We start from the raw sequence: 27835 nt of genomic DNA, 5'->3' as shown, positions 1-27835 counted from the left end.
ACGTAAAGCCATTATTTGTAGGCAAGCTTGGTTATGATGGCCATTAAACTGTTTAGCATGGTTGCTTGTTGGGATTGTACTTCTCGCATCGCTTTGAGCTCGGCATTAATTGCGTCAAACTGACGTTGTTGTTGCTGAAGCATTTCAGTGAACAAAGTGTCACTTGTGGTATTCTTATTTGACGGTCCACCTCTAGCGGCCTGTGCGTAAGAAACACCACTAATAGGCGTTGCAAAGCTCGTGGCTTGGGTAATGCTCCGGGGCCTTGTAATTTCGGAAGCAGTACTCGGACCCGTAGACGGTGTTTGTGTGGGACTCCTTTTTTGTGCTGGGGATTGCAATTTGCGCAACCGCTTGTATACTTGGCAGCCCTTATAGTTGGCTGGGTGCTGTAACTCACAGTGCACACAAGTTGGTGCCTGGTCCTTTTCGCGGGTGCAGTCTTTGGATGCGTGTTTCCCGGCGCAACGCACACATCTGGGAGCTTTGTGGCAGTAGCGTTGTGTGTGTCCAAATTCTTGACAGCGATGGCATTGTGTCAGGTCGTTGTATCTTCTTGGCAGTTCCACTGTGCAGCGTTGCCTGCAGACAACTCGAATGTCCAAAATTTCTTTGTTGTTGGGGGCCTGAGCCACGTCAACAAAAAATATATTTAGCGGTGTTTTGTCCATACGGCTCAGTGGGTTGTGCACATTTGTAATTGTGTGGCCTTTGGTTTCCAATTCCTTTTTAATTAGTGTTGTATCAGTGCTGGAGTGAAGCCCTTTGAACACGACTCTATATGGTTTGTCCTCCTTAAGCTGGTAGCAGTGGAACTCCAATTCCAGCTTAGTAAAGTGGTCTATAACTCTGCGATAGTCCTCACTGCATTGGGTTAATACACCTATGTTATTCTTCTTTGGCTTAATTACGTATGATTTAGCATCAATTACTTTATCTATTATCTGTTGAAGTAGGGCCACAGACTTGATGTTTGGACACCATATGGGGGGCGGACGAGGTTTCGGTGTAGTTTGCTGGTCGGTCAATACTGGGGCTTCTGGAGCTACAGGTGATTCGCTGTAGTCTTCATCTTCTTCTACGAGCAGTGAAAATCGATTTTCTGATATTAATGCTGCATTGCTGGTGCTTGGTTCGTCGAAGATGAGCCTTTTCTTGATGGTTTTTGGTGAATTTGGCTGTTTACGTTTCGTGTTTTTGTTGTTAGTGATGCCTTGCACGGAGGCGATATCTATTTTTGAGTTTATTGGCATGATGGAGGCTTGCCTATTTGCCATCACAACGTTAAGCTGGGCTTGCATTTCTGCATTTACCTTTACAGGTGTAGCGAGGTCATTGACATTAGATGTCATCGCGGATTGTGCTTTTGAGTGCAGGCGCACTCGCGCCAAGCGACGAAATTTCGTAAATTGCAATTAAAGCAATTGAGTTACGCGGAAGCAAGCGATAAGAAAACGCTGCGTGTGCGGTTTTTGTTGCTGTTGCGTTGAAGAATGCACCGCAAAGTTCTATTTTTAGAACTCTGCAGCAGTAGAGCTTAAGCGAAGGCTGTTCGAATTCACGTCTTTACAGGTCGAACGACTGATCGCGAACTTTATTAGATACGACTTCTTTATATTAGCTTTTTAGCTGCGAGGCAGTTGAGTACACTCCAGAACTCTCCTCTTCTATGATTTGCTGATGAGCTGTTTAGCGTCTCTTAACAAATGGACTAAGATAACGGCAATTAAATGTCTACCTACTCTCCAGCTCAGCACTTCTCTTTTGCACTCTCCTCTTCACATCTTTACATCAATATCTCTTAATAAATGGCTATTAGAGACTGCACTAAGATAACGGCAATTAAATGTCTTCCTACTCTCCAGCCCAGCACTTTTCTTTGTAATCTTCCCTCTTCTCTTCACATCTCTCTTTGGTAATTGTATCAATGTCTCCTAATAGATGACTGCTAGCAACAGCACATATGCAAGTTTATTAGCTCAGCTCTTCTCTCCTCTTTTCACTCATTTCCTGCTCAGGTTCAATGGCAAATGAAGCGAGATGACAACAGTTTTTTGCCTCATTAGAAACGCACTTAAACGCTGCCTATATCAGCGCTATACTCAGCTTAACTCTAGTCTCCTCTCTGCTTTACACTTCTCTCCGTTGCTCCATAACTAACTCTAAAAATAGCTAGCCGTCAATATGCTTCTTAAGATGCAATCCAGCCAGTTGTCCAAGTCTCCACAATTGGCCTTGCTGCTCTGCTTCCACTTCTCTCCTTGGCTTCTCTTGTAATGACAGCTGTTAGTGACTGCACATGAGAAACTTTATTAGATGCAGGCACTTAAATGCTCCTCAACTCTCCACTATTATCAGCACAGCTTGTCGCTGATATTCCCCTCCTCTCTAGTTCGCTCGTTGGTTGTTCTTGTATTAGCGGCAAAAAAGTGAGATGTCAACCATTTTTGGATAGTTGCTCTTGCTTTTTGTTGTTTGGGTGCGTCAAAGGGGTTGCTGCGGCCAGACGCATCTGACTGGAGAGCCCTAGACGATTTGTAGCAATTTTTCAGCATATAAACGAGTGTATCGCTGTGTGTAGCCATTTTTGGAAGCAACTGTGCTCGGCTGGTGATCTCGTTGAACCGTCAGTTACCCTCGGGGCCCAGTTGGCAGGCGATTCAAGTGTCCAAAAGGTTTTGAACTGTTAGTGGAAACTTGCAGCGCGGGGTTCGTTCGTTTGAAAAACCCGCAATTAAATATGCGTTTTTTGTTGTTGTTGCTCTTGTCGTTGTTGTTGTAGTTGTTGTACTCTCCCTATTTAGTGTGTTGCTGCTGCACGTTGTTGTCGATCCGTGTAACTTTTGTTTATTTCGGATAATTGCAGTTACTCTCACTCCATTTTTGTTTGCCTTTTGTGCGCTCCTCTTGCAGCTGCTTCCATTTCGAGCAAAAAAAGGCTCTGCTCTTTTCTATTGATATGCCACACGGCGAATGCTTAATATAGTTTTTTTCTGCCTTTTACACTCGTAGTCCGCCCATTCAATGGATTTTTATAACAATTTATTTAAGAGGCGCAAGCATAAAGAAATCTTTTTTAAGAATAGTTAAGTACCAATAATGCTTTCATGTTGTATAGCTAAAAGGCGGGTATTCCTTATATTATATTTTACTCATTTTAGTCTTACTTTATATAGGGTAGCATGTTAGGAACCCTAGAAATCTATGACTATTTTGGTAGTCAACGAGTTTCGATAAATATCGATTTTTACAAAAGATACTAATCAGAGTTAGACTTACTAAGCCATGATATTACTTTTAGTATATTAGTATAATAATCTTTAAGCATATATATATACTTATGGCAAGAAACAAGAGCTCTCTCATATTACGATAGCGATATTTTGAGGCATACTTAAGCAACTTACAGGGTATTTATAGTATTGTATCTAGTTAGAACAATTCTATTTATATATACATGTATCTATTCATATGTATATTTATGTATATGTAATTCATTTTATAGTTAAAGAATTACTATGAAGAACATTAAGCAACATGTAAAGCATGGCTAAACAAACAACGCATTCAACCTATAAATTAAAGTCTGCCATGGGCTAGAGGGAGACGGGACGAGTGTAGAGATGAGAGTGTAGAGTGGGGAGGGACTGGGCATGACTGTTGGCAAATTGCGGTAAAGTAAATGCGAGCAAAACAAAACAGGTTGCAAATTGTAAATTACTGGTCGCTGTCCTCTTCGTCTTCTTCTACGTCTACTTCTTGTTGTTCTTCTTCTACTTGTTATTCATCAACTATGTAGTGCTTCTTCATGCAGTGTTGCACATTTGAAGGCAAACAAAATGGCGTCGGCAGCGGCTCACCGGCTCAGCGGCTCATTTGATTTGTGTAGCGTGTTGGGATATGCGCAATTCGCGTGTGCCGCTGATCATTTGGCGAGCGACAACAAATTGCTACCGTTAGGTTTATCGGCCAGTAATTGCATATTGTATAAGAGTATGTGTGCAAGAGTGGAGTACATACAGATGTAAGCAAGCATTTAGCATGTAAGTGAAGGGAGAGAGAAAGAAAACAACCCCGCGTTATGGAGCGCATCTTTGTCAATATTTGTGCTGGGCATGTAAACAATTTAATAGGCTGTTAGTTTGGCTGTGTATTTAACAGATATGGAAAAACCGCCGCTCAGCGACCACTTGACAGCTGTTGCAATTTACGCTTGATCTGAGCGAGTTTTGTTCTGGGTCCTTCGGGGGTTTGTGTACTGAGATTTTGTATTCTGCAAAGATACTTAATTCATGGTATTTGCGTTAAGCAAATAGTTTGCTTAGCGTTTTCTAAGCAGCAGCAGCAGCAGCAGCAGCAACGGGCATCTATTACTCATACTTTTCTCTTCTGTTTGAGCTTTTCAAATTTCCCATTAACATCTTGAACGATTCTGATTGGTTGAGTGTTTGTTCAGTTTAATGAGCTTTACACTTTTCTTGCATGCATTATAAATGATTTGCTTACGCATAATGTTATAATTATTAATTTCAATTGCAAACTGAGTTCAATGCTCACCTGAGTGCATTGTGGGGTTTGGGTAGCTTAAAGTGTCTTTATTTAAACTTCTAATCATTACTTGAGTGTTTTTAAAGAGAGAATTGGCTAGTTATTCAGTTCATTCTACGGTTAGGAACAACAATTGAACTAATGTTTCGTAAACCGCCAAATAGCTAAATATATATAAGTTCAAGTGAATCAATAAACAAAGAGAGTACAAAGTAACTGCTCATATTTCACTGAACAAGTTAAAATAAAATATCAAAAATGATCCATTTAATATAATAATACTTCGCTGTCTATACTCTAGTACAGCTTATAAATTATTGTGATGCAGCGTCTATGGATGATGAAATTATTGAAAAAATTGTAAAAAAGTAACTATGCAACCCTTGCGGGAATCGAACCCGCGACCTTTGGATTAGAAGTCCAACGCGCTATCCACTGCGCTAAAGGGTCGAACTATTGTTGGAGTTCCTAACACCTATTAATATGCAACATCACCAAAATAATTATACAACACCAAATAGCTTACACAAAAAGACAAAAACATAAAACAAACACAAGAAAATGAGAGGGAAGCCTGAAACACTTGTTTGTACACAAAAAACATTTGGAAAACAAACAGTTTTCAATGCGGCCAAGAAAACAGCTATTTAAATATTCGTATTTTATTTATAGAACCGAAAATTCGGTGGTTCACCTACTCAGTGTGCTCTACAGATAAAAATACTATATATATATATATGTATATATCTTTATAAATCTGTGTGTGTCTCGAAAGCATAAATATGTGCTGCATTTGCATTGGCTAAATCGATAAAAACTTTTGATATTTGTTTGCGAATGATGTCACCAAAGGCTTACTAACTACACTGAGAAAAAATTGTCGAAGCTACATACATATATGCTGCCTAGAATTGTTGCAGCTTGCTAAAGAACCTATGGGTATACGGGTAACACTTAAGTCAAGTGGGAATATTTTATCTGGCATTAAAATTTGTGCGAGCAAAATTAAACTTAGCCCAATTTAAAGCCTCGCCTTAAAGCTATATATTATATATATTTAAACAACTTATTTTTCATGAAAAGTTTTTATCAAGTCCTCTTAAATTTAAGCTTTATTTCATTTTTCTCTTAGTGTATTTAAACAATTATTCCATTCCGTTCCATTCCGTTCCATTCCTTTCCGTTCCATTCCATTCCATTCCGTTTCATACCATTGCTTTGCTTTCCATTCCGTTCCATTCCATTCCATTCCGTTCCATTCCATTCCATTCCGTTTCATACCATTGCTTTGCATTCCATTCAATTGCACTCCATTCCGATCCATTTAATTTCTTTCCCTTCCATTTCCTTCTATTTCGTTCCATTTCTATACATTCCATTCCATTTCATTTTATTCCATTCCATTCCATTTCATATTATACCATTATTTTTATTTATTATATTATTTATTTGTTAGACAGAAATCAGGTAAAACAATAGTCTTTATAAGACTCGCCTTTTTTCGCTCAGTGTATGGACAACATGCAGTTGAATAAAGTATAAATATTCCGTATTCAGGACAATTAAAGCTACAATTAAAATCACGTAAGAAATATACTTCCTTCAGCAACTTATAGCTGGAGTTTTTCTCACAGTGTACGTATCACACCCTTGACAGTATGGAATGCGGCCCCGTATCCGACGGGGCATTCAAGTGCTCAATTTGCCCGATTCTCGTTTTCATTAACATTTGCATTTTGCGTTTGCCCTTATCGGAGCTAAGATCTTCATGCGCTTTTTGGCACTCGAATGGGTAGCCAGGGCTAGTTGGAATCGGGGTTGCTCGCCGATATATATACACATATAGAATTATACGGCTTACGTGACTTGCGGCAATTATTCAGCGCTTGTTGTTGTGTTGTGGCTGTTGCTACTTTCAGTTTGTTAACGAATTAATCAAATCGGAGCTCGACGCGAAACTGGAAACTCCAAACTTCTGGTCAAGTTCTTGTCTAATAGAGTTTTCGTCGAAAGGTGAAAACGCCCGCAGCTCAAGTTCTTATCGTTATCTGACGCTGCTGGCTTTTAAAGAGAGAGAGTGAGAGAGCTTAAGGCCGCCCGCTCGCCGCTTTTTTGTCGTTTCGGGGAGTTTTCTCACTTGGCCGACGCGTGATTTATCTATTCCTTCCGACGTTTTTTTTATTGCTGGAAGTCCTTGTCGTATCTATACCTACGCCAACAGCCAGTGTCCGGGCTGATTATGCAAACATTTCTATTCGCTTTTTTCTGCTCCACAGGCAAATCGCACACTCGAAACGGATATTAAATTTTATTGCTCCTGTTGCCATGACTTTGACTTGCAGTTTGAGTTCGAGTTTGAGTCTGAGCTTTAGCTTCGCCTGCTCCATTGTTGTTTGTGTTCATTGAGCATTGAAGTAGTCGCCCGGTCAATTAGCCTCGTCTCCAACTCCCAACTGCTCTCCCTCCCTCTCTCTCTAATGGGAATGTTAAGCATGTGCATTTGGCATCTGTTAATGGCAGCTCCTTTAGCTGGAGTGAGGCAAAGCGTAAGATTCGAGTAGCTGAAAGATAGAAATAGAAAATGTTGAACTATATATTTATAGGCAGGAAGAGACGAAGCATAAAGTCTAAATTGATTTAAATAAGAAAGTTCAATATTTTATATATTATAAATTTTATATAATATTTATATAATAAAAAAAAATGAAAAAACTAAAGAACTTTGGAAGGTATCTGATATACCTGTAGATAAGATAAGCTGCAGCTCTTCTTGGGTAGTCTTTATATATACAGTTAACTATATGTCCAAGTACAGCTGCAGTTAACTGTTATTCTCTTTAACATCCTGTCTAAAACACGTTTGATCAGAAAGGCAAATGCCAAATTTACTCAGTTGCAGCTGCTTTGCACTCTGTACTCCAGTTGAGATCAGTTGATGCTCGGAAGTGCCTTATGGAAATGTTATGCAGCAGTCGTAACGCCTCTTCAAGAAACTCCCTCTGCGACACAATCGCGGCACGCGTTCAAGCAACATTCCTTTTGCACATGTTCCAACATCAGGCAATCTAATTGCTACATATGCGACACGCAGCTCACCTCACAAACGCCTCCAAGAGAACAGGAGGCAGGGCAAGGCCACGTTACCCTCGTGCCTCGTAGACTTTGCTTGCGCTGCGGCTGCTGTTGATCCTTCCGGTGGCGGATCGTACAATGCTCAAGACAGGAAGCAATGTGCGCGAAGGAACAATTGTTGGCTGAGATTTGTGATTTTGGCAGAGGCGCAGCTGCTGCCGCTGCTGCCGCTGCTGGGGCAGCTCCTTAAGTGGGCAAGACGCATCAAATGTGGTACTTGTTTACAGCTTACTCAATGTTGATCATGATGATCAAACCGGTTGGCTCTGTTGGGCGTTAGTGCTCGGCTCTCTGCCTGACATTTGATTTCACTCAGCGCTGCTTTTTCATTTCGCTTTCGGCAGCGGAAATGCTTTTTTCCATCCTCCCAAAGGCTAAGGCTCGCATAGTTCCACGGTTGTTGACACGCGATCCTTGGGCACAGATACTCGGTTTCTGGATTCATTTGGCGGTTTCTGGTACGTCTGGCGCGTGTTTCGGCTTCCGGTTAATTATATTCCACAAGCGAGCAACAAAACACAATTATTCGCTCCTTCCTATGTAATTGAAAGCGAAATTTTATGCTTTCGTTTGTTTCGCTTCGCTCCACATTCAATTTAATGCATATGCTTGTGCTTGTGCTTGTGCTTGCTTTGCCTTTGTGCTCGCATCTTGATGTCCTGCCATTGGCTTCACTTCACTCTTCGCTCTTCACTCTTTTGTATTCCAGCTGTCAGTGGCTCTTTGTCTCTAACCTTCTCTCTCTCTCTGTTTGAGTCTATCCATTGAAAAAAGAAGAAAAAACCTAACAACTGCTCATTAATTGTTTGTCAATCCTGTTTCCCCCACTTCATATTACACCTTTGACTCGTGCCAGCTTTTGCCTTACTTCAGCTGCAGTTTAGTTGTAATTCCAAGAAGCGAAAACATATGCGAATGCAGACTGGAGGCTGAGTGTTGCTTACACTAATTGACTTCTAGAATTGAAGTGGTGAAAGCAAGGTGAGAGAGAGGGAGAGTGAGAGAGAGGAAGGGAGAGAGCGAGACAGAGAGAGAGAGAAACAGAGAAAGATAAGGATAGAGTGAAATATAGAGTGAGAGAGAGAAAGATAGAGCAAAAATAGAGAGAGAAAGATGGAGAGAGAGAGAGAGAGAGAGAAACAGAGAGAGAGAGAGAAACAGAGAGAGAGAGAAACAGAGAAAGATAAGGAAAGTGTAAAATATAGAGTGAGAGAGAGAAAGATAGAGTAACTGAGAGATAGAGAGAGAAAGATGGAGAGAGAGAGAGAGAGAAAGATGGAGAGAGAGAGAGAGAGAGAGAGAGAGAGAGAGAGAGAGAGAGAGATAGAGAGAGAGAGTGAGACAGAGAGAGAGAAACAGAGAAAGATAAGGATAGAGTGAGAGAGAGAAAGTGAGAGATAGAGAGAGAAAAATGGAGATAGAGAGATAGAGAGAGAAATATGGAGAGAGAGATAGAGAGAGAGAGAAAGAGAAAGATGGAGCGAAGGATAGAGTGAGAGAAAGGGAGAGGAAGATTAAGTTAGATATAACAAGAGGGAGTGAACGCTAGAGGGAGAGAGATAGACACAGAGAGAGTTGGAGAGAGCAGAGTAAGAGATATGGATAGAGTAAGAGGGAGAATGAGAAATGGAATGTAATAGACAGATGAAGAGAGAGTGAGAGAGATGGATGGAAAGATGAAAGATTGTGCTAGAAGACAGAAAAATGGAGAGAGATATCCATTGCTCTCACCATTTTTCTGTCCTTCTCGCACAATCTTTCATCTTTCCATCCATCTCTCTCACACTCTCTTCATCTCTCTATTACTCTCCATTTCTCTTTCTCTCCCTACTAGAAAGCTAGAAAGGTAATGAGATTTAAGCTTAGAAGAGCCTCACAAACTAATTATCTAGCTAAGTGCTATGGTAGTGCAAGTTGTGCTATATCCTAGTCTTATATACCAAATATGATCAGCTTAAGAATGATAATATTCATGATAATATTCCAATTGAATGTTGTCACATTTCTAATCTGAAACAAACACTTCTCTTAATAATATAGTCCGCACTAACATAAACAAATTAGCTGTTCACACGCCCCCTTTGCTTGCGCCCTCGTTTCTCGGCTGGTTATCAAGGCCAATGCGTTTTTCTCCCACACTTTCAAGCTGCTTAGCATAGGGCTAATAAAGAGATAGGCGGGTGGCATGTCAGAAACACTGAACTCGACGTGTTGGTGGAAAATTGTGCCGCTTGTCGCTCTATTTCCGGTTATAAAACGCAACAGCAGCTATATTAACGCTTCCGGGTGACAAATGGCTCACGCAAGGGTTGAGAGTGCTTAACAACCTGCAAACAGGACAAGTCAAACGCTCTAAGCCGGTAAAAAAACGCGTGTCGACATTTCAGTCGGGAGCCCGAGGACAACAATTTGTTCCCATTTAGTGTGCTCAGTTCTCAGACCAAATTGCCGAACCCTCGCAAGTTAACTGCGGTTAAGCGTATTACGCAACATTATGACATTCGCCTACCCAATAAATATGCGACACGCGACACGCGACCCAAACGCCAACCAGACAGCCAATACAATTATAATTGCAACAAATTGAACGACGCTGCCGGCACGCGTCCCATTAGCTCATCTTCCGGTAGCCAGCTACCAGCCTCTAAAAACTGGGTTGGTTATTGTCTATAGCTTCCGTGTTCTCTATGTTTGCTTGTTGTTTGTTTTAGTCTGTCTTCAAAAAGTGTATCCTTTCGATTGCTATTTACAGAATGCCTCAAAAGATACCCTGTACACAGGACTGGCTGCGTGGAGAGAGAAGAAGAACATGTGATGATGTTAATATGCATTACTTAAGGGATATAAACTATAAACTATTAATATTAATTTTATTATCTATTGAGTCAACTGCTAGTCTTAGAAGAAGCTTGCTTTAAGCCAGAGCTCAGCTTAAAGCAAGCAGACTCCACTGTGACTCCACAGCAGTCCAGTTGATGTTGGCCTATTCATCTATCTGCTCTATCAGGTATCTGCTAGTCGTGCACACCCCACTAGCGCACGCTTACTTGTCCTTTTTCATGGTGTTCAAGTACTGGTCGTATTTATTCTGTGGCTGATTTATTGGCTTTTACTTATTTCCGGTCATGTCTCCTCGAGCATTGTTGGCCGGCAGCAGCATTTGTGCAGCAATGATGTTTAAGTAGTTATTATTGGCCTGTTGATGACACGTTTTGGTGGCACTTGGACATTGACTTGAGCTGAAGTTAACAGTGGTTAAAAGGATAGAGAGATAGAGAGAGAGATAGATTTTATAATGTAAATAAGCTGAAAGTGGGAAATGTCCCAAGTGGACCATATGGCTAGGGCGACTTCAGTCTCGTCTTAGCGGAAGACCTTTGTTGAGAGTACAATTTGGCAAATAGTTTGTTTGTTACTAACTTTATTACTACTTCTATACATCACTTGGGAAAGTAGTCAGAGGACTTCAAGGAACAAAATGCAAATCCTGCAGAATAAAGCGCTACGTAGATGGACTGGAGGCTTGTAAGAAACTCAGTCTTACATAGGAATTTAGCAATTCCCACAGTCGCTGAATTCATTGGGCGGCATGGTTCAAGGTACGCGAACAGACTTGCAGCGCATCCTAACCATCTCGCAAGCAATCCGGCTATAAACTACAATAGGCCTTCGCCTTCGTCTTCACTTAAGAGATTGCATCCTCTAGATAATCTTAGAACTAGTTCAGATAGTAGCAATAAGCGCAGAATTATTGGCCTATCTGCCCTCTCATTTTATAAGGCTTAGAGCTAAATGCGCTATAGAGTCTAAGACAATACGCTGCAACTAAATAAATAAACTTAAATTAGAGAAAAAGAAGTCAGAGATAAGATGAGGATATAAATTCAAATAGACAGAAAATAATATTCAAAGCTTTGGCAATTGGTTTACCACCAATCTTTGGCAGTTCATCTCCTTCATAGTAGCTAAAAATAATCTGAAAAGCCAGAATTTTATTATAGAAAGAGAGAAACCTTTGAATAGTTATAGAAACTTAGGCTAGAGTTGAAAGCGTAGCAAACTTCGCCTATCCAATGCAATCTAAGGCGTCTGCAGTCCTAAAAATTGCAGCTGAAAGTTAGACATAAATTGATAATTTTCCATAATCTCATTATAAATACTTATCTTTTCAATTACAAGAGCTCGCCCTGGAAACAGGATAATGAGATGTTCAGGCATTGTCGGATTTCGTGCGGCATAAACCGCAGCTGTTGGTCAGCCGCAGCTAACAGAGCGAATGGCCAATGTCAGCAGTTGCACAATGTGCGAAAGATTTGCAAACTGCCGCAGAGACTGCAATCAAGATCAGCTGAAATAGTTGCCAAACTCTCTTTCTCGCTACTTACCCACTGCCCTGAGACCTGTCAAAATACTTCTGTCAGGCTGCACTTGTGTCCAATTGTTAAAATGTTTTTTGATCCGCACCGACACCCATTCGCGCTACCTAAACGAGGAGAGGAAGCAGTGGGATCAGTCGGTTGCTCGCCTATTGTGACTGCTTGGCAGGTCAATGATGGGATTGGGCATATTTTGACAAAAGGATTAGATCTAGAGGTTGCCCTGATTAGTTGCTTAATTGAGCCCAAATGCAGGCACAGCTTATTAAATATTTGCCTTAAATATTTTGGTTAAATTATGAAAGGGTAAACACTTGCCTAGCCTCGGGACTGCTGACTGGCATAGACAATATCCTGGCTGAAATATTAAATAAAAGAAAATGATATTAATTCATAGTCGAATATCAGTCAAAGGAATGTTAAGCGCAGCTATTGGAAGTAGTGGGAAGGGGTTGAAAGATATAAGAGAAATATATAGAAACAGCTGAACGTCGGTTACTCTGCACACACGAGCATATTGGGTTGGCATATCTGACATAGATATATACATATATATTCCTACAAGTATTCTCAGCTTACTTATGTCTTTATACATGTTTTCATATATTTATAAATATTTTTATATATATTTTTTATATATATTTTTTATATATATTTTTTATATATATTTTTAGATTTATATTGCCAGCTTTTAAGCTTTTGTCATTTGACTGTGTTTTGTTTTATTTCCCTGCACATGGAAAACTTTTTTCTCTTGATTCTTATTTCATTATTTTTATTGTGCCTAATTCAATTTAATTTTTATGCCCGTTCATGAAGTGAACAATGCCATTGTGCACGCTGCGTCTGGTTGTCTTTCCGTCTGTTGCACATGAGCTCAATGCATTTTATTGCCATAGCAGCTAGAGACTTGATATTTCCGAGTGCAGCCAGGGGCGACTATGACATATTTTGAAACGTGGAATTTAATATTTTATTATCCTTAAGCAAGAGACAGATATCAAACTCATTTGTCAATGACCTCTGTCAATGTTCTGTACTGAACTTAATATTTACTCTTCTCGTTTAAGCTAGAGACTCGGTGTTTTAAATTTATATTCACATTGATCATGGACACTTATAAATAAATATATAAATATATAAAAATGGAGCTTATAGAGCTGTAAGCATTTGGGGCATTGAACATTTCTAGGACAGTTTTGTAGCTGCCTTTGGTTAAGTGACAAACGGTTTGTTTAAAGAGATCAATAGAGGCGTGGCAAATTAAAAAAATACTATAGTCTTTCATATTATGCTATTATAAATATAAATTATTTATAAATAATATTAAAGCTGTGCCAAATGGAACTGGAGCCAATGGAAGTGTATCAAATCTTTTGTCAAATGCATTTGGCTCTTTCAAGTTAGTTTCCTTGCATTGTGCCACGAAATATAAATATTTATTTTATTTATTTATTTAAATACGAAACTAATGAGGTTCAGTTTCGTGCAGCTTGCCATGTGAATTGAACTCAACTCAGCTCAACTACTTAAGTAGCATAATTAATGCATGGATTTGTTGTCGTGGCTCAGTCACATCCCAGATTGTCTTTAACTGGCTGTTTCATACACAAATCGTATTAAGAATTCATCGGAATTGCTGCGGTCTGAATCTTCTACCCGCTCAACTTCAATTTCGCCAATAATTTGTTGTTTGTGAAAATATTTTCGTTGAGTGGTGTCAAACGATTAATTTGGCTCGCTAAGCCACAATTTCCGGCAACGCCTACCAGAACAGCGAGCACGAACGCCCCCTGTGTGACCGCAGGATGCTAAGAGTTGGCACATCAAATCAAGAGTTGCTGTCACAAATGAATGCACCATGAGAATATGACAGGGGGCGGGCGGCCGAGAGAGATGGGCGAATAAATGCCAAAATACGCCGGAAAGCCAATTAGGAAAAAATAAATCACGCGTCATGTGTGCGATTTCTTAACAGAAACGCCTCTGCCCAAAAGGACCCAGTGTCAAACAAAGCATAGCTCGAGCCGGCCTCCGCCCCTTCGGCTGCTGTGTGCAAGCCAACCCCAGAAGCCAGCGGAAGAATCTGAACAAGTGCCAAAAGCTGATTTCACTGTAATTACAATTCACACTCGCAGCATATTCGACACTGGGTGAAGTCGAGGGACGTGAATGTACCCCAGTAAATGTGTTCTTTTTGTTTGGCAGCACTTAAGCAACGCCCCCGCTGCCAGCCAAAAAGAGAACAGAGCAAACTTTTCCTCTGTGTGTGCCAGTTGTGATGATGGCGTCGGCGATGAGCAGTAAAAACCCACAAACAGACACACCTACTAACCGAGAACTCTTTCGACTGTTGACTGGGTGGATGTGCTCTGCGGATTGTTGGCAGAGCCTTTCGGCTGGGTGGTTGGGTGGTTGGGTGGTTGGGTGGCCAGCAGTGCGCCGAACGCGTGTCAAGTCTACCACTAAGTAAACAAAGACCCCAGCGCAGGGTTAGCAATAGAAATGTCACAAACAAACCGATTAAACAAGTACTTTTCAAACAAAACACTACAAAAAAACTCGCAGCCACCCAGCAACCCAGCCACCCACCCACTCTGCCCGCTCTTTCACTCTAAGAAATGACCGAGGGTTGACAAATCGTTATCAGCCAGCAACCCTTTAAGCTCGAGTTCAATCATTTTCTCTACCTTTAAACTGAACATTTCCATAAGTTTCTGGTCACGCGACGTCATTGTCCCAATTTTCGAAATTATGCTAATGCGCCTTAAGCCTATTACTGTCAATTAAATACTATTCCAATGGCCTCTCATTTTTTAGCTGCCTGTGAAGTGCGAGTGGCGCTCGCACTCACCAGCAGAAGCTGCACAAGATTTGCAGCAATTAATGCGATTAGCGCGGTCAACAGGTTGCCAAACGCGCTACTGATTGGTTGACAACAGATTTCCAGGCCTCAGTTCATAAATGAATAAAATAAAGAATCATGTTAGAAGCGCTGCTCAAGTGGTCCAGGATCTGTGTTTGCCTTACGAGCTAGAAACGTCGTGGATATAGCTGATATAACTAAAGTTAACAGAGCTACAGAAACTCAATTAACAAATTGATTTATGTATGTATTATAAAACTAGATGTTTACACATTAATAATATAATCTAAGCATAAAACTATTATGATACAGTTAGTTTATCATTGAAGTTGAGCACGAGAAAGTTTTGTCGGTTAACTAAAAAATATGTGCTCATTGATGGAACTTCATTGAGGAGTGAATCAATTACACTGCTCAACAAAGTGGAGGCATGGGTATACAAGTTCGCTAGAAGGACTTAGCTGGTCGTGCTGATCTATAATATATTTACTTGCTGAGCTCTGCCACGCCTCCTTCTGCCTGTTACACACATTTGAAAAAAGTCATTCCAGCTTGTATAACAATTTGCAGTGTGTTCAGGCAATTCAAAATCTTTTGAGCATCAGATCATATAAAATCATATTTTTTCTAATTGTAAAAGCAATTTGATTGAAGGCTTCGAAACTATAAAAAGAAGCTGGAAAGCTTCCAAAGAGCTGAAGTGACTTTTAGTTAATATAACTTTGCGCCCAAGTACACTAAAGCTAAAGTAAAGAGAGAATGCGCAGAATGAGGCAAAGGCCTCAAAGGCCTCAAAGGCTTTATATGGGCAGGTAAAAATATATATCAGAAATGAGACTACAATCAAAAAGCATAAACAAGAGCTAATACTGCTCATATGCTGGCATATTTTAAAGCGCTGTTGAAAAGAAAAGGAAATTTCAAAAATAATATAAAAAAAGTACATTAAAGGAAGTCATAGCCTTAAAAAAACACATAAATCTAAATACAATAAAGATATAAATTTTCAAATAGAACATATATTAGTATAAGATCTAATTTACTGCTGCAATACTAAGCCAGTAAAACGATTTGCAGCTCGCACCTTAGGCAGGCTCAGGTCGACCAGAAATTAACCTTAAAATTGAAGATTTACACCTTGCAGCAGAGATTGGCATATGCGAATGTGGAGAGTCTGTATGGCATGCATGTGTAATTCCAATGAAAATTACTCAAAATCAAAGGAGATGCGCGAACAATGAGATATTTCCTATCGACCAAGTTACTTGCATAATCTGCAGTAAGCCAGGGCGATTACGCGGCATTGTATAAGAGCGGGCAGTGTGAATGGAAGCAGAAGAGCTGCTGACCCACAGGATCCATTGGCCAGGCGACCATACTCAAGGGAAACTCAACAGCTGCTCGGACTGCCGGACTGCCGGACTGCTGGACCGTTGGTTGGCTGTTCATAAGTGGCGTGGGCGTCTCTGTGTCCGGGCAACAAATATCCATCCGCATTTGCAAAATGGAAACAATTGTGGTGTTTGACCAATTTCACAATTGATGTAATCCTGCAAATCGCTATATTAGCAACAGGCAACAGAGGGAGTGGGAATGGGAATGGGAATGGGAATGGGAATGGGAACACGGGGCATTACGACGATTGAAATGTTTTGAGTTCATTCAAGAGTAAAGCGAAACACGTAGGTTTATAATAATATTTTGCTAACCTTCTTTTCGCTTGTAAAAGTTCAAAAAGATTTCGCCCGCTCTTTGTAGGCGATTTGGCGATTACCGACACAGATTAAGGGATGATTGTCGGCCAGACGTTGCTGCTGCTGCGGCTCTCGGTAGAAACAATCGGCTTTTGCGCATGCGCGGCAGGTTCGTAGCGGCCTTTGGTTCCTTCATCCGCCTCATACGAGCGCAATTAGACGAGTTCTTCGCCTTTGTTTCTCTGCTTCGCTCTGCCTGGATCTCTGTATTTGGGTCTATGATCCGCTCTATCCCTAAATCTGTGCACTCGAACGATGCATCTTCATGGTTCTCTAGTCCGATTCTCCCATTGTGTCGCGTGTATTTGGCGCGTTTAAATAGATTAACCGCCTCGCAATTTGCTTGTCTCCTATCTCGGATCGCAGCTCCTACTCGTCCATTTGACTCAGCCTTGTGTGCTTGCTCTCATCTGTCTGCCTGGCAGCTACTGTGTCGTTTCCTCTCCTCTTTTCCTACTCCTCGTCTGACACACAATTAGCTGTGGTCGCCTTTTGTTTGCTGTCTTAATCTTTAGTAAATTAGTTCATTAAGAGGTTAATTCTTCACAACACCCACAAATTATATACGAAATGAATAGCAGTGCATGAGTGCAGAAGTTCCATTTGCCAATACATGAATATACAAATGTATATAGGCGGGCTGCTTATCTCGAGATAATTAGCGATAAACATAAAAGACTCGAATCGTTTAGCTCGTTTTGTTGATAGTCTTAACCAGTTTCAAATACTTTTACATGTCCAAGTCTCTGTGCAATTGCCTGGAAAACTTCCATCTCTGCTTCAGTAGTTTGTTATCTGTTTTTATTTAAGAGCTTCACTTAGAAAAATTAAAATATTTAGATATAAAATTATTTTTTAGCTTCTTTAAAATTAATTCAATAATTTTTTTTTGCAAAAATTCAGTTGGGCATCTAAATATATAAGTTCTTTCCTACCAAACTCTTATTCAATTTTTTATTAATTGATTTTTGCTTATTCAGAATTACTTGAAGCGAGCTGTCCTACCCCTAGGTAAAGGTGTAGAGGTGTAGAGCTGGTGAGCTGCCCTGCACCCACCTCTACCTCGCTCACTTCATTACATAAATGCCTCTCTCTGGGCTACTTAATGCCAGTAGAAGTATAGATCAATTCTAGTTTACTGAAGTTTATTAAACCCATTCAAAATTTGGCCTCTGTTATTAAACTATTACCAGAACCATTAGATCTATAGATGGATAGAGATAGATCTATACAGATAGATGGAAATCTATAGATAGATAGTAGAGATAGTAGAGCTGTTTGGTAATAATTAGTTTGGCCTTATCAAATTTATTGCATATTTTCACATATGAAATGCCAGCATATTTTAGCAATAAAATGTAGAAGTCAAGTTAATAAATATGTAGCTAAATAGTTCGATTATTAATATAAAATAATAATTGTAAAATAATGTATATATAAGTTGACTTTAAGAAAGATATTTTTGCAATGACTTTTGAAAGAACGTAAAATCAAAAAAAAATAAGTGATTTATCAGTGACTGTATGATTTATCTCACTAAAATGCGAATCAAGATTTCAATTGTAATAAAAAAAAAACTGAAAATATTAAGCATAAAATAAGTTATATTTCAAGCAGCAGATTCTCAGTTCAGATAGCTTGCTCATTCACACAGAAAACGCTTCGACATGATTAGATTGTTTATGCTCAGATGCATTTGCTCTAATCCTGCATACCCTTCGCACTGCTTTATACTTGGGTTAGAGGGTAAAAAAAGTTGCACATTTAATGCTGCACTAAAAAATGACGAGTCGAATTTCAACAGAAACAGAATAAAATAAACAAACTGAATATTCACATGCGCCACAACAAAATGCCACATGGAAGACTAGATGATGGGGCTTATTGCCTGCTGCCGCTCCTCCAGCTGTGGCACAGCCATTGCTCTAAGTCTGCTCTGATGTTGCAGCTTGGCTCTCTCGGCAATGGCCTGCGTCTGGTCACAAAGGCCGTGCAAACATGGCGTAAACACACACACAAACACACACAAACACACACAAACACACACAAACACACACAAACACACACAAACACACACATGGACACACACATGGACACACACATGGACACACACATGGACACACACATGAAATGGGCGTGCAGAGTCAGATAATGCTAACTTTGAATGCGAAACGTAACGGCAGGACATGAAGGATGAGCCACAGCTGCGAGTAGAGGAGGGGGCGGAGGGTCGAGGGCAGCAAGAGCACTAAGTAAATTGCTCACATAAATGCAAAGCTTCCAAAAGAAGTTAGTCTTTGGCGGTTGACTAAAATATACTCAGCAATATGTGTGATACTTAAGAGTAGATATGGAAAACTTAGTTGACTTTTGACTTGGCATTTAATTAAATTGAATGTAATTAGAAAGGCAAAACTAATAAAAGTGATTAAGCGATCTTTTAAGTGGCTTTGAGATAGTTGCACTTAGTTGGGTTTCATTTACAGAGTCATGCATTAAGGCAAAGGTCTTTTACGCCTCGTCTTTTTAGCCATAGGGATATGTATTTATCAATTAAATAAAAAGCTCTGAAATAGAACGAGATATACGTATAGATATACTTATTAAAAGAGACTTTCTGTTTGGCCAAATATTTATAGCATATATAGGCTACTAGAAGTACCTCTTATGGGGTACTATGGGGTACTATGTCCAACTGGTGACTCTCCTTTATAACGAAAAATGAGCCGCTTATATTAGAAATGTATTCCTACACATCAAAAGTCAAATACAACTCAATACGTATTTTGTCTTTATATATATATATATATATATAGGTAATTTGAAAGTATACCTAGTTATAAGTTTTTTATATTTATTTTATTTTTTTTTTAATTGCTGTTTTTATTTGCAATCTGTCTTATACTAGACAATAAACAAATTTGTTAACAATAATATTACGTAACCGGATGGCTTGGGCTCCAATGTACTATACATATTTATATATATCTATTTCGGTGGGGTAGGTCTAGGACTCTGAAATAAAATTATTTTCTTATGTTAGATACATATTATAAATGCTGAAACATTAGAATTCAAAGATGATGCTATCTGTAGGCTACAAGTAACTAGACAAAAGATATTAATTCTTTCAACACATACGGTCGTCTTTGGCTTCTTGTAAGCCATATCTATATTCTATATAATAAATAAATATATATATTATATATTCTAATATATATATATATTAAATAATATATATAAATATTTCAGTTGCAAAACAAAAAAATTTAAGTTTAAATTTATCTTAAAGATATTTTTTGCAACAAATATTTATCAAAAATATTTATAATAAATATTAAAATATTAAAATTAATTTTATATTTTTAATTTTTAATTTAAATAAAATAATAATATATAAATAAATATAATATATATTCTATATATATATATTATATATATATATATATATATATATATATATATATATTTTCTAATATATATATTTACTATTTATTCGTGTTTTGGCTTATCTCAAAGAGCTGTAAGTCCTCATGGTAATATAATTAAATATTTACATATATCTATAAACCTTCTACTAGCTTCAACTTCTTAGCCATACATATACTATATGTATACACTACATATGCTATGCTATACTATATGTCTGCCTTGTGAGCTCAATTATAGCCAGCTTATCGTAAGTTCCTGCGACTATCTGCATCTATTTGCCGTCGTTTAAAATGATAAAGCAACAGAGTGTGGTCGGACTCATTGTCGTTATGCTGCTTGATAGAGTCTCAGTCTCTCTTCCTCTCCCTGTCTCCCTTTGTGTTTGGCCTTTCCGGTATCCCTGAAGAGTTGTGCTTTTGGATGTACAAGTTGCTCAACTGCAGCGGCAAGCAGAAATAGCGAGAGTTTCAGTAGCCGCAGTCATGCTACTTCGCTGCCAACGAGAAGAAAACTCTAAGAGCAAACAGAATCAAAGAATGTCGCGTCGTGCTGTGAGATATCATCAAAATGAATATAAGATTATATTTACCAAGTCAGAGCGAGGCGAAGCTGTGCACCTCGCCTCCACCCATTTCGAGTGCAGCGAGCAGCAGGAGCTGGAGCCGTAGACATTGCCATTATACAGCGTCAGAGTAAAGGTGAAAGATGTGCAAACAAAGACGCTGATAAAACGAAATGCCAAACGGCAATTGAAATGCATAACAAAGGCATGCACACTGGAGGATCGCAGATAGAGCGACAGACAGACAGACAGAGAGGGAGTGAGAGAGCGAGAGAGATGGAGCTGGTTGGACAAGTGAAAGAGGGCAACGTCAACTCTTTCGAGTGGGCGACCAGAGGCGCTGCCATTTCGTCGTCTGGCTGCGCTTCTTGCAGATGCTTGCAGAAACTGCCCTGAGGGAGGGGCAGAGCAGGGGGCGGGGAGCCTAAATCAAGTGTGAACAGAATACGGCCAAGTTTTGGCTGCCACTTTGCGTGGCCAGCTCAAGAGACAGAGAGACAGAGAGAGGAAGAGAAAGAGAGGTGCGAGAGTTGGGGTGGATGTAACCTAAGGCAACACTCGACGTTAAGAAGACAGCCTCGCTCTCGCTCTCGCTCGCTCACACAACATCGTGCTCGCTCGCTCGCTCTTATGCGCCATGTCTGTATATATATATAATATTTTTAGGGGCGGTCTCTGCGCTTGCTCTGGGTAAATTATTCCAATTCGACATTTTGTGTGAAATTCATAAAGCGGTTGATGTCGCTGCTGCTGCTGCTGCTGCGTCGACGTTAACAGCGCAACAGTAACGTCAATGCTGCTGCTGCTGCTGTAGCCGTAGCTGCTGTTGTTGTTGTCCCATCCAATCTGAACGTCATTATGATGTTGGCGAACGTCCTTTTGCCTGTCCTATCGTCATACTACCTCCTTCCATCCTTCTGGCCAGCCGTAGGCAGGCAGTCCTAGCAGGCCGTCTCTGTCGCACAGCACACATCAGCCAAAGACAGTGCACAGAATTTAAGGGTAGTTTTTTCCGCACCCCTCGCTGGCAATGCGTTTGCTCAGTTAACAGGCTCAGCTCAGAGTCACACTGAGTCAGTGAGTCCTTCTCGTCCGGGCAGTCCTTTTCATTATTTTTAAGGCCACACGACGTTGTGTTTGCTTTCATTCCGCTTCGGTCGCTGAGTCTGTGCGGAACAACAACGTTCATCATCGCGTTAGTGCCAAAAAAAGAAAAAAAAGAAAGAAGAAACTGCAAACGAAACGAATATATTAACTAATTGACAAGTGAACAGAGCTGCAGCTAAGAATTGAAAAGTTTATACGAAATTTGATAATTGTGCGTGTGATACGAATTGATTTACCTTCACTTACCTTGTGCCACTTCGAAGCAGCGCACACAAATTGGATACGATTGGGCAGCGCCTAAATATGGTTTACTTTGTACGTACCTCAACAATATATACATATATATATATATATATATATATATATATATTTTATTATAAATTGCTAATGATAGAGAAGCATAAATATTATATATTGTGATGCTAAAAAATATTTCAGTTGCAAAACAAAAAAATTTAAGTTTAAATGTATCTTAAAGTTATTTTTTGCAACAAATATTTATCAAAAATATTTATTTATATATTAGAAATACTTATAATAAATATTAAAATATTAAAATTAATTTTATAATATTTTTAATTTTTAATTTAAATAAAATAATAATATATAAATAAATATAATATAATTTAAATATTCATAACTTAATATGAATTAACATATGCCAAAAAGGTGAGGCTTCTAATTGATTTGAAGCTAATACTAAAATAGATTTAAAGAATTTTCTCTGAAAATGTTTGCAATATTTTGAATATTTTTAAATATTTTTTTGATATGTAAATTTAAATTTTATATTATTGAACTCAACATTTCGCAGACCATTTTATATATATATTAATATTTTATTTATTTTTTAAATATATTCTATTATAATTATATATTTAAATATATTCCAAATATTGCATTTCATAAATTTTTTAATATTCAAATTATAAGCTTTTTATTAATAATAAATATTATATATTTATAATATATAATTATATTGATAATAATGATATGGGATAAAATATGAAAATTGAAAAATATGAATAAATAAATTGAAGTTCAAGTTACATAAGCAATCTATAGCTAATAGATCATATAAAACTCAAGAAATAGTATGTTTGCATAAGCCCGCATATAGGAAATATCTGTGCCCAAATACCAAGTAGTTATTGGAGTACTTGAGTTGTTAAAATATTTCCACTAATTTTCGCACTACAGCTGTATGGATTAAGCAAGTGTCAAGAAGCAATTGAGGGCTAAAGTTTCGTACGCCCTCATATGGTCAGACCTAATGGAATTAATAGCACTTGATAGAAGCACACTATATGTATACGCAGGCAGCTCCAAGAGAGGGCCAGGCATATACGAGCTACTTACTGAAGCGTCAAATAAAGCTAATTAAAAATGTAGTCACATGCATCGACGCCTGGCAAGGAGCGGGCACAGAGCCCAAAGACGACAGCCCAGCGAGGCAGAGCTGAGACCGAGGCGAGACCCGTTTCCATAACGGATGTCGCGCATTATGAACACTTGAGGAAGCAGCCGTGGAGATGGCGATTGGTAGACTTTACACTTGCAGCCAAGTGTAAACAATTTAATGAGGTGCAAATAAAAGCAGCACAAGACCCGCGCCAAAAAATATGCTGAGAATCACGTGTGTGTTATGATTGATATCCATATATATTTGAATACATTTGTTGGGCTGCAATGATTTGTGCTGCAACGCGATTGTTTGTGGCTAGTCGAGCGTGGCTAAAGGCTGCACGGGTTAAGAATCAAAGCCACAATCAATAAGCCGCTAAAAACTTCTATAGAATATGTTTTTGCATAATTTTTTGTGTATTGCTGCGGTTTTGTTTTAATTGCGACCCGCTGACTAGGCAGCCACAAAGACTCGGTGAGCTCTTGGGAGAAGCTTGCGGAGAGCGTAGAAAATTAGAGTCGACTAAGTGATGGGGTTAGGGCCACGCCTCTGCGTCTCCGCTGCGTTTGTTTGTATTGCCACAAATAATTTACACTTGACTGCACAGCAACGGGGCGTATGCTTGATATTATAATTGATAACCCGTTGCTTATTTGCGTACACGTCGCTAACCGTAAGCCTTTATTGTTTTTTGGCATCTTTGCAGAGTCCGCGTGGCATGCAACCGTGTAGTCCATCGGGTGTTGTCGCTATGATGCCGCCATCGAAGAGTCCCGTCATGGAAACCGCCGCCAGCGATGGCAATCAAACAGCTGGCAGCGATGCCAAGCGCTCGTGTCCACTCAAGTTTTCCATTGCCAAAATCATGGAGCCGGACAATAAGCAGCCGTCTCAACAACAACAGCAGCAGCAGCAACATCATCTGCAGCAGCAGCAGCAACAACAGCTGGAGGAGCAGCCGCTGCCTGAGGAGGAGCAGCGCGACTCGTATGCCGACTCGGAGCGCTCCTGCAGCCTCATCGAGGTGACTGGCGACGAGGAGCCAGCAGCCATGACAGCCATCAACTACGACTCGGCCTTTAAGAAATATGTGCCCGGCTCGAGCTTGTGCTCTGCCGCAGCTGCGGGTTCGGCCTCTGCCTCTGCCTCGGCCTCAGCCTCAGCCTCAGCCTCAGCCAGCGCTGTGCAACAGTTTGTGAGCACGCGGCACCAGGAGCTGCTCTCGCAGTATCCTCTGCTCTACTATGCGCCCAACCAGCTGATGTGCGCTGCTGCCGCGGCTCAATATGCCGCGCTGACCGCACAGCAGCAGACGTTGGCCAGCGCTGCTCACATCAGCAGCTTCACAGCCTCACTCAATGCCACACTGCATCATTCTCAGACGCTGCGTCGCAACTTGGGTCATCCGTTGGCTGCCGCTGCTGCTGCTGCTGCCGTGGCTCAGTCCGCGCAGCCGTTGGCAACGCAGCAGAGCTTGGAGAAGAGTCCCATGCGTACGCCACATGCCTCGCAGCACGTGAATCTCAAGCGCAAGCGTTCGCCGCCAGGCGAGGTGACAACGCCGCCATTGACATTGCCATTGCCACTGCCATTGCCGCCGGCCGCTGCTGTAGCGCGTTCGCGCTCGCCATCGCCGCACGGCTCATTGGAGGACAGCAGCCCGGGCTCGGCCAATGGCGGCAAGCCGAAGACGTTCTCGTGCCTGGAGTGCGGCAAGGTCTTCAATGCGCACTACAATCTAACCAGGCACATGCCAGTGCACACGGGCGCCCGCCCCTTTGTCTGCAAGGTGTGCGGCAAAGGATTTAGGCAGGCATCGACCTTGTGCCGCCACAAGATCATACACACCTCCGAGAAGCCGCACAAGTGCCAGACCTGCGGCAAGGCCTTCAATCGCAGCTCCACGCTGAACACCCATGCGCGCATCCACGCCGGCTATAAGCCGTTCGTGTGCGAGTATTGCGGCAAGGGCTTCCACCAGAAGGGCAACTACAAGAACCACAAGCTCACCCACAGCGGCGAGAAGGCCTACAAGTGCAACATCTGCAACAAGGCGTTCCATCAGATCTACAATCTCACCTTCCACATGCACACACACAACGACAAAAAGCCGTATACGTGCCGTGTGTGCGCCAAGGGCTTCTGCCGCAACTTCGATCTCAAGAAGCACATGCGCAAGCTGCACGAGCTGGGCGGCGACTGCCTGGACGATGACTTGCCACCGGCATACGAACGCCGGCGCGAGTACACGCGTCGCGAGCCGCTCTCGAACTACAGTCAAGCCAGCCAGCTGACGCCGGACTCCTCGTCGGGCAGTCTATCGCCGCCCATCAATGTCACCACGCCGCCGCTGTCCAGTGGCGAGGCCAGCAACTCCGCCTGGACGCGTGCGCCCTACCAGGAGACATCGACGGCCAGTCACTTTCACCATCTGCAGGCGCCAGCTGTGGGCCTGCATGGCGACTACTCCGGCAGCTCGCCATTTCTGCAGCTAACACATCCCGCACAGCAGCAGCAGCAGCAGCAGCACCACCAGCAACAACAGCAGCAGCAGCAACGTCTGACGGCAGCTGCGCTTGAGAATGTGCCATTCATAGCTAAGGTATTTTGACAGAGATACTATGCCGAAAATCTGGCCAGTTGTACGGCAACCTCGATGACGAAAAGCAAGTCTGGCAACGATTTGCTCATCGATTGACTGCAGTTTGTAACGGCAGCAGCGGCAGCCACAGCCACAGCCACAGCCACCGCCACAGCCACATCCTCCGATGATGCTGTCACGCCGGAGAGCAGCTGCACGACCCTGGGCAATGCTGTGCGCGCTCTAAATGGTCTATTCTAAATGCTTAGCCTCCCACCAAATGGTTTCAACATAACCTGTGCAATAAACTTTCGAATCCTTCGAAAACCTTTTCTTCTACCGCACCTTAGGCTAACGAATATATAATATATATCTCTCTCTATATATATAGTATGTGTGATTTGAGAAGCGAATTAATGTCGATTTTATTTATTCAACAAAGTGTAAATAGTTACTTCAGCATTCCAGATACGTTGATCCGGTATCTGTATCTCTTAGGTGTACGTCTATTGAATCTAGTTAGTTCGAAATGTAATCTAAATCTAAATGTCATAAAAAGTATGAACAAAAAGCCGAAGAAAACAAGAATTTCATCATCATTACTAAGTGTATGTCTGTATATATATTTATGTATTTATGGATTGGTTGAAATGGAATCAAATTTTATCGAAATCATTGAAATTGTTTAGCAACTAAGTGAAATTATTGATAATGTTTAAGCAATAAATCAATTCTTCAATATAATTCCTTGAATTTAAAGTTCTTAATGGGAGTGAAGGGGCGTAAATTTGTAGTTGCATTGTAGAAGATATTTGAATGTATTATAAGAAAACCTCTTTGGTCCAAAGGACTTTCTAGTTTTGAGCACATCTGTAATCCACTCATTGTACTATATACTATATATACTATATACTATTAGAGATCGTAGTCTGCCATCTGAGTTTTCGATCTAAATATATGTGTTTTTCTCTGACTTAAAACCAATTTTTAAGTTCGCATTTTTCAAATAGATTCGATCAAAGCCTTAGAAATTTGAGTGAACATAAAAATAAATTTTAAAAATATTTTGCATATTTGTAATGCTTAAAGTATTATAGATATATATCTACAGCGATATCTAACCAGATTCAAAATATAATTATAATTATATATATTATTTTAGGCAAATTTTTTTTTAGTTTTTGAACTGTTTTTGAAAATATTAAGTTATAACATTGCAAATTTTATTTTATAAACAGACCTTACTAATTTTTTTTTAACTTTTAACTTTTCAAAAATTTTTAGCTGTTTTTAAATTAATAATTTTTTTGAATTTTTAAAAATTTTTTGGAAAACTCAGATTTACATGCGAATGCCAGCTAATCACAAATCAATTGATACAACTCACTGAAATTTCCGTAAGCTATTCTATTGCTTATAAATTTGAAATAAAAAAAATATAATTGAAAATAGAATTAACAACTGAAACTTTCACCTATCATAGAATTCATTCAAAACATAATAATGAATAATTTAGCTTAACATGAACTCAATTTGAAATTTATTTGTAGACTTGAAATAACTAACACAAGTTTTACTGTGCAAGTTTTAAGCTCACAAGTTGCGAATTTTGTATTTCCTATGCAGAGTAAAACTCTAAAGTTAAATGCAGCCTTTAGAAATTTATATCTTTGAGTGACTTACATTTGACTAGAGACTGTCTAAGCTGTGACTTGGCCAAGGCGTGTGCAATTCGAAATATGCAAATTGAGTTCAGGCCCCTTTTTTAATGAAAACAATTAATGCTGCATTTGCTGAAGAGGCGGACGTCTTAATGGCCGTCAAATCGGCGCAGCACACGTTGAATTCTCGCCATTTAATTAAAGGTGAGTTGGTTGGCCACTCCAGCATGATGCCTCATCGCATTTACATATCACTTTGATCTCGAGTATGAAGGATTGTCTGGCACCTCCAGCCCTACTATGATACTAGCTCTTGACTTGGTTGCTCATAGAAATGCAACTGCGACGTTTATGTGGCACAGACAGCAAATGGCTTAAATCATTTTTCTGTTAACAACAATTTGACTTACA

The 27835-nt window shown here is 40.2% G+C and overlaps 1 protein-coding gene and 1 non-coding gene across 2 annotated transcripts; one reads left to right on the top strand and one right to left on the bottom strand.

Annotated features, from left to right (window-relative positions):
* Positions 1-4925: 4925 nt before the first annotated feature.
* Trnar-ucu lies at positions 4926-4998 on the bottom strand. Its single transcript has one exon. It is a non-coding gene; the product is annotated as a tRNA-Arg (tRNA).
* Positions 4999-21903: 16905 nt separating this feature from the next.
* On the top strand, positions 21904-26249 carry LOC111596305 (fez family zinc finger protein erm). Its single transcript, XM_023310464.2, has 2 exons — positions 21904-22092; positions 23889-26249. Exons 1-2 carry the CDS (start codon positions 22081-22083, stop codon positions 25791-25793), a joined length of 1917 nt encoding a protein of 638 aa, XP_023166232.2. The 5' UTR covers positions 21904-22080; the 3' UTR covers positions 25794-26249.
* The last annotated feature ends 1586 nt before the right edge of the window (positions 26250-27835 follow it).

Source organism: Drosophila hydei, unplaced genomic scaffold (assembly GCF_003285905.1).
Source record: "Drosophila hydei strain 15085-1641.00,03,60 unplaced genomic scaffold, DhydRS2 tig00008116-arrow-pilon, whole genome shotgun sequence".
In the NCBI taxonomy this organism is placed as follows: domain Eukaryota; kingdom Metazoa; phylum Arthropoda; class Insecta; order Diptera; family Drosophilidae; genus Drosophila; species Drosophila hydei.
The sequence above is the reverse complement of the archived record's forward strand: the minus strand, read 5'-3'. Positions and strand labels throughout refer to the sequence as shown.